The following is a 12,683-nucleotide window of genomic DNA, read 5'->3' as shown; positions in this document are numbered from 1 at the left end:
ATGTTTCCTGTTTTGTTGTCATTTAGTTATTTGAAGTTACAATTGCAAACTAAAATTAATACCAGTCTTGAAAGATAGCTTTGGTTACATTAATTGTACTCCTCTACAACTGTGAGTCTGTAAAGATTATTATTTCCACCCCCCCCATAAATTTGCCTGCAGTATTTTCTAAGTGATAGTCTTGCAGTGTCTTTCTTGAGTTAGTTACATCTCATTCAGTCTGTAAATTTTACGTCTAATTATACTGCTGAAGATACCTGCAACTATTTCCAATGCCAATGTGTTAACAGTGTTCACTCTTGGAGTCACCAGTATGCTGTAAGGTTCTGAGCAATCTGAAGGCAAACTGAAAAATACACAGGATACCATCTGGTTCAGAACTGCTATTATAAAATCCCTTTCAGAATATGTTTGTTTATCATCTGGCAATTTTCATGCGCAATATTTCACAAGTCCATTGTCCTTCAGTCTTGAATGGGAGAGTTTTTTAGAAAACAGGCTTTTTAGAAACAGGCCATTACTCCAAGTGACAGGAGCTGTTCAGCAGGTGATCTAGCTTTCGAAAAAGAAGGGCAGAAAATTTGGGAAAAAAACCAACCAACCAAACAAAAAACCACCACCACAACAAAACAGTTCTGTTTTGAGGAAGTTGATATTAATAGTTGCTGGTATAGAATTTGTTTGAATTTTTTTTTTCCCCTTCTTTGTGTTGCTTCTAGGTTAGGTTGGCTTGGTCAAGAGGCTGTTCAAATTAAATCTTCTTAACAAGATAAAAAGTACAATTGTATGTCAAATGGGAGGGGTAAATCACACTTACTTTTGAAAACTGCAGAAGACAACTAGAGATAGTTTTGTAGATCTTTTAAGAGTGTGGCTGAGTAGCTGTGGACTGCAGAATAGTGATGATTTTTGGTCGTTCTACACTCAGTGTCTTAATACAGTGAGTATATGTTTTCTCAATGCTCTGATTTGTTAAGCAAAGCATCTTTGTAGTCAGCATGACACAGTTTTTCACCTTTTTATCACCCAGTTCCTTCCCCCTAATGGAGCACTTTCCTTGTGCTCTGTGAGCAGGCTGTGGGTCCTGGTATCATCAGTAAATATTGTGCTCTTCAGTCTTTCTGTCCCCAAAATTTATGAAAAGCTCATTACTTCCAAAATCAGTTTGAGTTGTTCCATTTGAAATCATAGTTTGCCTTTTGGGGGAGGGAGGAATGAGTCTAATTATTGATTTTTTTTTTTTTTTAACCAGATTTCACTTTTGAACAGAAGAAAATTTATGTCCTTGCCAATGTAGTTTGCCATAACTTGGAGCAAGTTCATCAGTGCTGGCTCTGCGTGATGCTTTATTTAGTAGTTGTCACATTAAAGATTAAGCTTAAGCATGAAGATATTTTACATTAAGGTTAAATATTGGGATATTTTATGTGAAATATTTTTCTCAGACCAGAAAGAAAACACCGAAGATAAAAGCTTTGATCATATAAATATTTTAAGTAGATACTTTTTTTTTTTTTTTTTTTTTAATGTGATACTCTGTTGCTTTGGTTGAGAGCATTTCTCTTTAAAGGTAAGTATGTTGTTGCATGGTTCCATTGAGCCTTTTTGGCATCAGTCTTTAAATAAAAATGCAAGGAAAAACTATTTATAATTTGCATTATTGTTTTCCTTAATGTCTAATTAAAAATAGGCACCTGGAATTTCTGTGCAAATAATTAAGCAACTATTAATAGTTTTAAAATGCAAACCAAAAGGCAATCTATCTTCTCCCACTTCTCAAAAAGAAGCAAGTTTCAGTGATGTGAAGATGCAGGTCCTGACTGATGAACATACGGCTGAAGGACTCGGTTTCCTTATTTTGCGGAAGTTCAGTATATCTAAGAAGACCATTTATTACAAGTTTATGTGTTTTTGCAATAATTGCATTCTGTTTGTGTTTTTAAAAACAACAGTACTTCCGTTTCTACCTAAGTGCTGGATGGAGACTTTCTGGAATATTCCTTATGTGGAGGAGAATAAGTCAGCAGTGAAAGAAAGGAAAAACTGGATATATTCACTAATTCTTTGCCTTTGGCAGATTTTAATCTATACTCTGTTTTAGTTTAGTCCCAACAAAACTGGTCTGGTGAATCTCTTGTGCGATACTATCCAGCAAGGAGAGGAAATTTAATTAAATAACTCTTCATCAATCCTTATACTTATCTTCAGGTATTTAGTCATTGCACTGTTGATATCAAGTATCTTACGCACTTTCATCATCAAGGGCGTTCTTCTTCTTCACAGTCTTTATCTGTAGTATTCTGACCTCTATGCTGTAGCATAGCAAGAGATAATTAGCTACAATGTAACAGAACTTGCTGTAGAGAATCAAGAAATAATTCCAATGTGTGGAAATTAGAAACAGTCCCAGACATCGGGAATGTCACTGTTGAGAAACTAAGCAGAACTGGATTTTGAAGAGAACTTTTGGAGCAGATGAACTTCAGGTTGGAAAGTTGAAGTCCTCATCAGTTGTCAGATATAATCTGAGAACAAAAATGTAAAATAAAGAGGGGTAGGGTTTCAAATAGAGCAAGATGGGGGAAAAAAGTGGAATTTCTCTTGGAATATCAGTATAGGACTTGAAGAATTATGCTGAGGAAGGAAATTGGTGTGGGCAGGTAAATGACATTTTAGTGCTTTTGATGTTTGTTAGTAGCCTTCTGTAGCGTTCTTCTACTTCTTTCTTCTCTTCCAAATTGGTAAATGGGAACTTCATTTTGCAAAGCAGTCATCTGTTGTTCGTTACTACATTACTGACACGTTTTATGGTTTTAAGTGCTTAACAGCCCTTAAGCTTAGTGCCTCTTGGCCGGTAGTCAGTACAATGCCCAGGTAAATTATTTGTTTTTCCCGGAAAAGTTCGTTCTTTGGAAATTTTTTATGACTGGGTTAGTATTTATGTTCAGGGACTTGGGAAGCTGACTTTTTTTTCTGTTCACCTATGTTTTATATGCTTTGTATGGAAACATGAAGTTTAATTATCATGCTAGCAAATCTGTTCATGTGGTAATGTTAGTCACAAGAGCTCTCTTCTAACTTTGCAAGTTGGAGAGACAAAGGGTGTTGATGTCTGAAGGGAAGGGGGCAAGCTATCTTATTGTTCATTTTCATTAAGATAAAATCAGAAAGGGACGCAGGAAGAGATCTCATGTTCTTTCCCATTTCTCATTTAATCTGAACATATTTTCAGCATTATAAGTCTAACACGATTGTTGACTTGCAGAAGGCAGTCGTGAAACAAAACTCAGAGCTGTAGCTCTTCGTGCTTATTTGGGTCCATAATTCTCAATTGAAAAGGTGTTCAGTTGTGGTGCTGTGTCATGCTCTCATGAAGAAGTTAAGAATACATCCATAATGTCCTGCTCTTCAAATGGAGAAATAAAACAGATTCCATTTGATCTTTCCTTTGTTTCTGTGGTGCTCATTTGGTTGTATCCATGTTCACTAAGAGTACTTCCACCTCAAAACAGCTGTTTTCCTTTATGAAGAGGAAAATGTAATTGCAAGCAGCATTAGGAAGACCAACTGTCTCAGAAGTAACTTCTACTTGCCTTCTGAAAAATCCACTCTTGTGGGTTTCTTTTTTGGGGGGGGGAAGCTTCCTTTTGGAGGAAGGCAGTTTGGTTTCTTTAATCCATGGTCAGTATGCTCTTCCTTAAAATTCTGGTGCCCTGTGTAGCCTACGTGCTCTTAGCTCTTCAGCAAGGAAATTGTTCTGTGTACGTGGATCAGGACAGAGCACTAAGATACAGAAGAGCGGGAAGATATTGTCAGTACTGGACTTAACATTGGGTTCTCACACTTCCACTGGCATCTCGGGCTTTAATGAGGTTCCCAGCCTTTTGCAAAATTTGACATTAAATTTTCACAGCTTTCTTTCAAAAATGAAGTCTCCAAACTTTTTTGTACTCCTTTGTCCTGTTTCCTTAAGGGAAGGAAGGTGTTAAATTTTTATTTGTGTACTATTTTCCTTGACTCCCTTGCTGTTCACTTCACTAATCCAGAGGCATTTGAGCATGGGAGATGACTGTGCTATCTTGCACTCTTGCACAGCCCATCATCTGTCAGGAACTGGAGATTTGTGCGTGGAATTTGTATTGTTATCGTACTGGTAAAGGTTTGGAAGGGCATTCTCTTTGGTGTGGCACTTCAGCCCTAAAAGAGTAAGCTTTTCTAACAAAGAGCTCAGTCAGATGAATTAGTTTAATAAATATTTTGTTGCTCATACACACATGTGTGGATCCTATGTGTAGACATATGCAAAGAGCACTAGTATCTCTGCTGATAATTGATTTATGTGATATAGTTTTAAGCCACCTTTTGAGGCAGCATAAATCATATAGGTTTAGTTTTAAATATTACTGTTTCTATACAAAATATAAGTTTGCCACTTGAGAACTAATGTTAGGAGTCACAATAACAACATTTTTGGACTGCTGGTATTGTCACACTGATTTTCAAGTGGTGTCACTGAAGTCTTAAATTAAGGAAAACTGTCCGAGTTTACATTCATGTGTATAAATTTTGAAAGCTGAGTATAGTAATAGATTGATCTGTTAGCTAAGTAGACAGTTTAATGTTTGTTTGCAGATCTGTAGTATGCTAAGAATTAATTTGCTATCTGCTAGTCACTAATTTTAAGAGTGCAAGCGTAAAAAAAATCTTTTTACTTTTATCTTTTCTCTTTGTCCTGATACTTTTTTTCCAAAATATTACCTACTCCAAGGAAGAATTTTATGCAGAATTCTAAAATGAGTTGTTAGTAAACTCTGTGAAGGCAGTACCACTGTTATTTTTTTGGCAGTAGAAAATTTGTCAAGCAAACAAAAAATAAAAATATATTTTAGTTAAGTGAATACCAGTTTTCTGAAGGACAACAAAATGTTACCAAAGTTAACAAAATGATAACTTGATGTGGTTTGTTTTTTTGATTTCTTGTAAAGCAGAATAGATTTTTTTATCAGTTTCAATAACCAAAACCTAATCTGTTCACTGTGGAGCAATAGGAATACATTTTCTATAATATATGCATCTTTAAAGTGCATGCACCCTATTTCAGTTTTAAAATCATACATGAAATTGTCTAATTGTGCTATTACAATTAAAATGCTAACAGGAATCAGTAACTGCACAGCTAAAAATCTAATTTGGATGCCTAGAATAATAAGGGGAGAAATATGATAAGTAGTTGTCAATATTAAAGCAGGCTGAAGGAGGAAGGCTTCGGGCCTTGTAGTAGGTAGAATGAAACAGCAGATTTGAGTATCCACAATCCTTTCAGTATTAAATTTTCAGTAAAATAAAATTACTTGTATATGAAAACATAGCCTTTCCCCAGCTCTCTTTTTTTTCCTGATCAGCTGATGAAGAGACTAGCAGCTCGCTGCTTTGCTGGCTTGTTAATTTTATCCCCACTAACTGTGATTTCCGATAGCCGGCCTGCTGATAGTGGTAAGGTAAATATCCTTTTTCATTGCCGTCTTGAAGATTCAGTAGAACTACCATCACAGGCATGTGTAGGTGTGTAACACATCAAAAGTCGGTGTTCTCCGTGTTTCAATGTACAACTGAGTGCTTAAGGAGAGTAATGACATTAACTGTTGACAGCCTTGCATGCTGTATTTATTATTAGCTTTTCTAGCTTCCAAGATATGCAGAGAAATTTCCTTTTCTTAATCTTTGTTAGCTGCAGTGGTTTATAGTAGGTATCCTGCTTTAGCCAAATGAGTATTAATGAATTTGTGTGCAGATTATTTTTTTCTTCTTCTTCTTTTTCTTCCTAACTCATCAGATCTCAAGCCTCCTTCATAGTGGTTATCTGAACGCTGTGGAAGCATGATATAAATTGTCTTTTGATTATTAAGGCCTAGTTTCAGGCTGTCCCTCAGGATTCTGCGTTCGTGTTTGTTCTGTGGATTTGCACATCGGAGGATGCGTAGGAAACAGATTTCAAAATCCCACTGGTGTTTTTAACATGCCAGGCTGTTTTGTGTTGTGCATCAGGTTTTGTTCACAAAATGTTTTTCAAGAGACATTGTACACAATTGAGAAAAATTATGTCTGGGCTGTAATCACTCTTTTTATATTGATTGTTATGCTCACATGATCATAAATATTAGCCATGTTTGGTGCTGTGAAGAAATGAAGGTAATTGCCTTATGATTAGAGCTCTTTCAGCTACGAGAAAGGACTGATTAGCATTTGCATGTACTCAAGGCAATATTGAGAGGCAAAAGGAACAAATACCAACATCAGTTATGTTCTGAGAAAGCATTAATCAGAAAGCCTAGTTTGAAGATTGTTTTATTTTTAATTTCATTTTTCTTATGACTCGGTATTTTTATTTCTTTTGTTGGCTTTCCCAAATCAAGAAAAGTTCAGCTTCTTGCTTTATCACATGGATCTGATAGTCAGTGTGTGAACAGGTTCCCTTTATTCCTAGTTTGGTTTTTTGTAGCAATTTTTTTATCCCTCTACATAGTGCTGCTGGGTCTGGTTAAAAGCATACATCCAGGTAACTGAAACTAGTGTTCATTGTTTGTGACTGGGGGGAGGAGGGTGGGGGTTTTTGGTTTGGTGGGGTTTTTTTTCATCCCATGTTATGAGTGCTTTTTGCAGTAAAACACTGTACTGTCAGTGTTTCTGCCTATCTGTTGGTTACTATTCTAGGGGAAAATGATAGATTTTAGAGATGCTTCTAATGCTTAGGCGATTTGGAAGTTGCTTAAACTATTTGGAAGAGAAGTTGAGTCGTTACTGCATAAAGCGTCTGTGTGTTGTTTGTGCGCACAAAGAACTGTGTGTGATCTGGCTTTGGGAGCCGAGCGCAGTTTAGACTGTCCTGTTTGAAAACATGCAATATCAAAGTCTGTTTTGCATGGAACTACATAAGCCAGAACTGCCACTGACATGAACAAATGAATGTTTGTTGTACACTTACTGACACAGTACCACAGGCCATTATTGTGTGTGACACTGTGAGTTGGTGTGGAATTCAAGGTTCAGATAAACATGCATCTATTTAGATGATAGTGGGATTCTTAGAACAAATTAATGTTTAGTGCCTCTTTGATTGCCAGTAACTCAGTTTCTTGTTGTACTCTTTTTTATAAATAAGCTGAACATTTTGAGTTGAATTATCTGCATCCTGTGGGGTTGCGTTTTTGTTTTTAAATACAGTTTGTTTTTCCCCTTTGCAATATCTCTTTTGTTTAAAAATCATACTTTTTGAATCCATGGTTGTCAGGCAATTGAAGACGGCAATTTGGAAGAAATGGAAGAGGAAGTCCGGCTTAAAAAACGGAAGAGACGAAGAAATGTGGATAAAGATTCAGGGAAGGAGGATGGAGAGAAAGCAAAGAAAAGAAGAGGCAGGCCTCCTGCAGAGAAGTTGTCACCGAACCCACCCAAACTGACAAAACAAATGAGTGCTATCATTGATACTGTGATAAACTACAAGGATAGGTGAGCTTGGAGTTGGTCTCTCTCTGGTCTCTCCCTCTCTATTGATCTCTCTCTCTACATTTTTTAACGGTTTCATTTTTGTTTTCAGTCTTTAGAAGGATTTGCTGACACAGCGTTTCTGAAAAGTAATTCCATTTAGGGCCTGATCCTGTCTCAGTCTTTGTAGAGGGTTTTTTAAAGACCCATCTGATCTGAAGTTGTTGAAACACAAATACAAAAAGTAGGCATAGAGCTCCTGCTTAGAAATGAAGTCATTCTGCTCAGGAGGTGTACTTAAGAACATTTAGCTTGAGTGAAACTTTTCTTCAGTTTAGTGGTGCAGCATGTGTCAAGATTAATCTTTTCAAATACATGGCTACAGATTTATTAATGCAAATTAGCATGGGTCTCACCATAACCTGAAAGACTGCCCCAAAAATGTAGGGTTCACATCATGAGCCTCTGAGGTGCCAAAGGAAAAACTGTAAAAATACTGAGCATAATATGTTGTCTGCAGCTGAGATGGAAGCCTGTTTGTCAAGAAATCCATATTGTCAGCATAACAAAATGCTAAATAGCTTGACCTTAGGAAAAAATGTTGCTTCTAATCTGAAATGTCATTTGAAGACTTCTGTTTTACAGGTTTTCAAACTGAAAACTATATGTGCTTCATGAGGAAGAAATTGAGAATTGGTTAATAGCATCTTTGAATCAGACTTGTTTGGGAAAGTTGTATTTTTTAATTCAACTTCTATTTGCCAAAAATCAGTAAAGCCTTCTTGTGTACTTATCCCTTCTTTGCTGTACATTGAATTACTTAAATCATATAAGGAGCAACGATAAGCTAAATGAATATTAAATGCATTCAGAGAAAATAAAAAAGTATTTACATTACATGAGCTGCACAAGTGTAACAATGTAATTTTTGCATGTAAACAACTTTCAGTCTGTGACTTCAAATGACAGGTTCCACTTCTTCCTTTTTTGCAGCTACTGCTCTGGGTCTGCCTGTACAAGGTTAACTTGGGCGGTATCTGGTGAAGCACACAGAGCTGTGATACCTGACTTTTGGCACATAACTGTTGAAGTGAAGCATTCTGTGATCTGTGGGCTCCATAGAGTACTTTGAAAAGTTTATTGCATCAGAACAGGATTCACAGCAATGAACATTATGAGCAGGAAGCAGACTACAAACTCAGTGTATTCAGCTTGCTGTGACCCTCAACTAACAGAATAGCTGAGAAAGGAGAAGTGTTTAAAGTTCAGGTATTCCAGGCAGGGCTGCAAGGAAGCATCTATTTATTTTGAATCCCTGGCCTTGAGCCTTCTCCTGAAGCCAAGCCCTTCTGATCAGGGCACCTACGTCTCATTTTTAAAATAGCAAGCAAAGTTACTTCCGCTAATGTCCAGTAGGGGATAGCTACTGATAGTAACTGATAGTTACTGCAGAAGTTAAATATTTTTGCCTGTTGCCTGTGCCCCAGGAAGTTCATATCTGATCTCTGTCAAACAAGTTAATCACTGTGCTGTTATGTATTGACAAGGCATACTATTCCCTCTCCCAGGAGCCCACATTTATTCATGACAGAATTGGTTCCCACTTTAAATAAAGTGTATGGAGCTCTATTCTGTTAGGAATTAAAAATGCCTGTTAAACTGAGCTCTTCAGTGTGATGAGCTATGCAAAAGAATTCCAAGTTCCTGTATTCTGATTTTTTTGTGAGCTAGCATCAAACCACTCAATCCTGTGAAAGTTGAGACCGAACAGAATTGCACATTTAGGCATCAGGAAACTTTAGTATCTTGAAATCTTTGGTGTTAACGTTGTACTAGAGTTCAATGAATATTTTCAGGATCTGCAGCTTTAGAATTAAGTGGGTTTTAGGCATTGGAACCTTCAGCTTTGTTGGGGGTTCATGTTTGTTCAGCTCTGGGCTTTTGTGTGTGTGAAGGCAATTGGGGCAAGTATGGAGGGACAGGTTAATTGGAAGAAAAGTAGGCCATGAGCTTCATCTGGGGAAAAAAAGGGTTTTCATGTATGTAGTATTTAAATGCTTGAAATCATCTTTGTCTTTAGCTTAAATTTTCAGTGCTAATAGTTGTTTCATATCTACTTTATGAAAGTCCAGAGGGCTGATCCGGACCATGGAGAGCTGATTGTGTCCCAAAAGGTGGTCAGGTGGTACCCATCCAAAATCTTACTGACTTTGGCCTGAGTTACTTTGTCAAAGTTTTGTTGCAGTTAGTAAGGCAGCAGGCAAAAAAATCAAGAGAATGTGTTGCTAAACTAATGAATCTGTGTTTTATCTCATGTTTCCCCTTGATTTTGAGAAGAGTTCCTTGTAAATACAAAACCACTTCTCTGTTCTTGTTAAAATCTTTCTTTTTAAAAAAACATTTTTCCATGGTGCCCACAAAAATCTGGAGTTGGCTGCTTTTCTGTGGTGATTCTTTATAAAGCTGATGCAGGGAAGGAGTCTCCAAATACTTTCCTGACTGTCTTATATTTGACTTGTGCTGTAAAAAGCATCCAAGGTGGGTTGCCTCTGTCTGGGAAAGCTAGAGGCTACAATAATACAAGCAATAAGCTCTAGTAAACTGAATTCTGAGCTACACAATTATTATATAAAAGTCAAAATAAGATTAAACAGACAAATTAGCAACATTTGAGGTAAATGTCCAGTGTAGAGAAATGCAACATACAATACTTTGAAAAGGAAATTCAGAGGTAGATATCCAGCTATTTGTGAACCCCAGTTAAAGAACTCCATGCAAGACAGTGGAAGTTAGCATTGAGGTCAAATTACTGTTTATCTCTGTCATGTTCTCAGTGCAAATTCTAGCTTTTTCATTAGATTTTCGTCTTTTATGCACTACTGTATAGCAACTCGGGTACTTCTTTTTATTCCCATCCCACATCCCAACATGATACTGATTTTAATGAAACATTCCATTAACAATAAGTTTAATAGTTCTTAGAGAGCAATTTATAGCTACATGCTGAGTTTCTTTGGATCTTTCTGGAGAACTAGGAACACACTGAAGGAGAGAAAACTTCAGTGTTTATGCTGAGATTTGACTTGACTGGCAGCCTAACTGCATTAGTTTCCTGGAATTCTGGTAACTGAGGTGTGTCCCATGTAATAAAAAAAATAGTGGAAAAGGAGAAAAAGGAGAGAGATGAGAGGCACTGTGAAAATGTTCAACTCAGACTGTTTGGACTCCTTTGGTGTGAGAGCTGTTGAGGTTCTTGTCAAGTTGACAGTCCTTGCTTTTTGCAGGCTGCTGTGCTTTGGATTCCAGTATTGGGTGATGTGCTTTAAGCTTTTCTTTGTGTTGGTAGGCATTTCTTTATCATATCTTTGTACTTATCTTTGTTAATCTTGAAACAAAGAATCATACCTCAATTTGAAGAACTGTGGGGTAAGTGCTCCAAATTATTAAGAAGTAAATACGCTTGTTGAATTCACTGCTACCTTTTTAAACTGCACCGGTCCTCTATTACTCAGCTTTAAGTATCAAACCATAAAACACGTTGCCAACTGTAGATACAGAGCAGTACCCTACATACAGAACAGTACTACAGATGCAGAACCTTTTTTTCTCTTCTACACTGCTTTGCCGTCATAGGTGAAGCTGAGTTAATCTAGGTTTCGTCTATAATGTCTTAGAATGGAGGATAAATCTGTAATGAAGCAAAAGTAAGATAGAAAAGATGGTCAGAATCCCCTGACTTCTAGTCACCTGATGTAGTGGAAGAAGTCCCTGCCCACCCATGGCAGGGAAGTTGGACTAGGTTATCTTCAAAGGTCCCTTCCGACCCAAACCATTCTATGATTTTGGTAAAGCATTTATTAGAGTACCACAGGAAAATTACATGGTAATATGAAAGAAGGAGGAGATCTAATGAGTAAGCTCTCTAATCTGAGTGAAAACAAGGAAAAAGACGTAACTGAAGACACTATTAAAAAAGGAGCTATTAAACTGGAAAGAAGATACCACGAAAGTTCTTGAAGAATTGGTGTTGGCATAGATCATAATATATTAAGGATACATATTAAAAAATGTGGAGTGTGCTAGCCAAAAGGCAGAGTTTTAAAATACCAATATTGGGATGGTATTTATGGAGGACTGAACACAGTGAAGTCTGGAGTAAGAGAACTGGAATGAAATACAGTACCTCAGAGTGCAATATAAGGTACTTACAAACTAATAAAAGGAGACTTTTCTTTGAGTTGGAAGCTCATCATGTGGAACTGGCAGAAAAAAAATGACCCGGGCAAAGAAATTATTGATCAAAGCTAACTATGAGCCATCAGTATTCTCCAGCCATAAGAAAATAGGAGCCTGGCCCTAACACTATTGTCAGTGTGGATGAGGAAATACTCATTATATGTGTATGCCATTATATGTGACACCATTAATGCTTCTGAATTGCTGTATATAATACTTGAATACTTTTCCATTTAAGAAAGATTAGTTTACCCTGAGACAAGTGTAAATAATTATTTAAATGATAAATAGCATGGGAGAGTCTTGCAAGAGGAAATACATTGGCTTGTTTATCCAAACACAGCACAGTCTGAGAGGGGAAGATGACTGCTGTCAGTAAATTCACCTGGGAAAGAAGGGAAGCATAAACACGGACAGTGTAGAAATATGTAAAATGCAGGATGGTGATCACAAGGTTATATGAGTGTAAACATTCATGAATACAGTCAAGTTGTTAACTAAGAGTTCTGGACCTTTCCATATGGAATAGTGGAGCAGAAATACCTAGATAGATTTGGACTTTGTTCCCTGGTTAAAAAATTTTTATATGATTATTTACAATACCAAGACCCTAGATTCAAGGACCTGGAAACACCTTTCCAGTTACACAATTGATCCTGATTCTTCAATGTAAAGTATATGTTTCATCTTTGCAGACTTCATTTGCAATAATACATTTTAATCTGGGATTTGATTGCAATTATTTCTTAAAGATTTAGGTGCCTTTGCAGCCTTGTACCTTGTTCTAATCTTGCAGTGTAAAACACCAGTTTAGAAGAGAGCAAGTTGAAATGCATCAGTCCAGTATTGTTGTCACACTTTTTTCTAGTTCCAATGCTTTTAACCTGTCTTTCCTTCCCTCTAAAATTATGAATGCCCATAGAAATGAATAATCATAGGATCATGCATGTAATACATGTTATGTT

The 12,683-nt window shown here is 36.7% G+C and overlaps 1 protein-coding gene across 6 annotated transcripts in view; it reads left to right on the top strand.

The window, feature by feature from the left end:
• The window catches only part of SMARCA2 (SWI/SNF related, matrix associated, actin dependent regulator of chromatin, subfamily a, member 2), a 126,568-nt gene that overhangs the window by 101,948 nt on the left and 11,937 nt on the right, over positions 1–12,683 (top strand). For all 6 annotated transcript variants that reach the window (XM_052778984.1, XM_052778983.1, XM_052778985.1 and 3 more), the window contains one exon: positions 7,289–7,506. In XM_052778984.1, the coding sequence (XP_052634944.1) occupies positions 7,289–7,506 (218 nt within the window). The remainder of the gene's footprint in view (positions 1–7,288; positions 7,507–12,683) is intronic.

The sequence above is a fragment of the Harpia harpyja genome, chromosome Z, assembly GCF_026419915.1.
Source record: "Harpia harpyja isolate bHarHar1 chromosome Z, bHarHar1 primary haplotype, whole genome shotgun sequence".
NCBI lineage: Eukaryota > Metazoa > Chordata > Aves > Accipitriformes > Accipitridae > Harpia > Harpia harpyja.
This window is presented reverse-complemented; position numbering and strand designations above follow the sequence as displayed.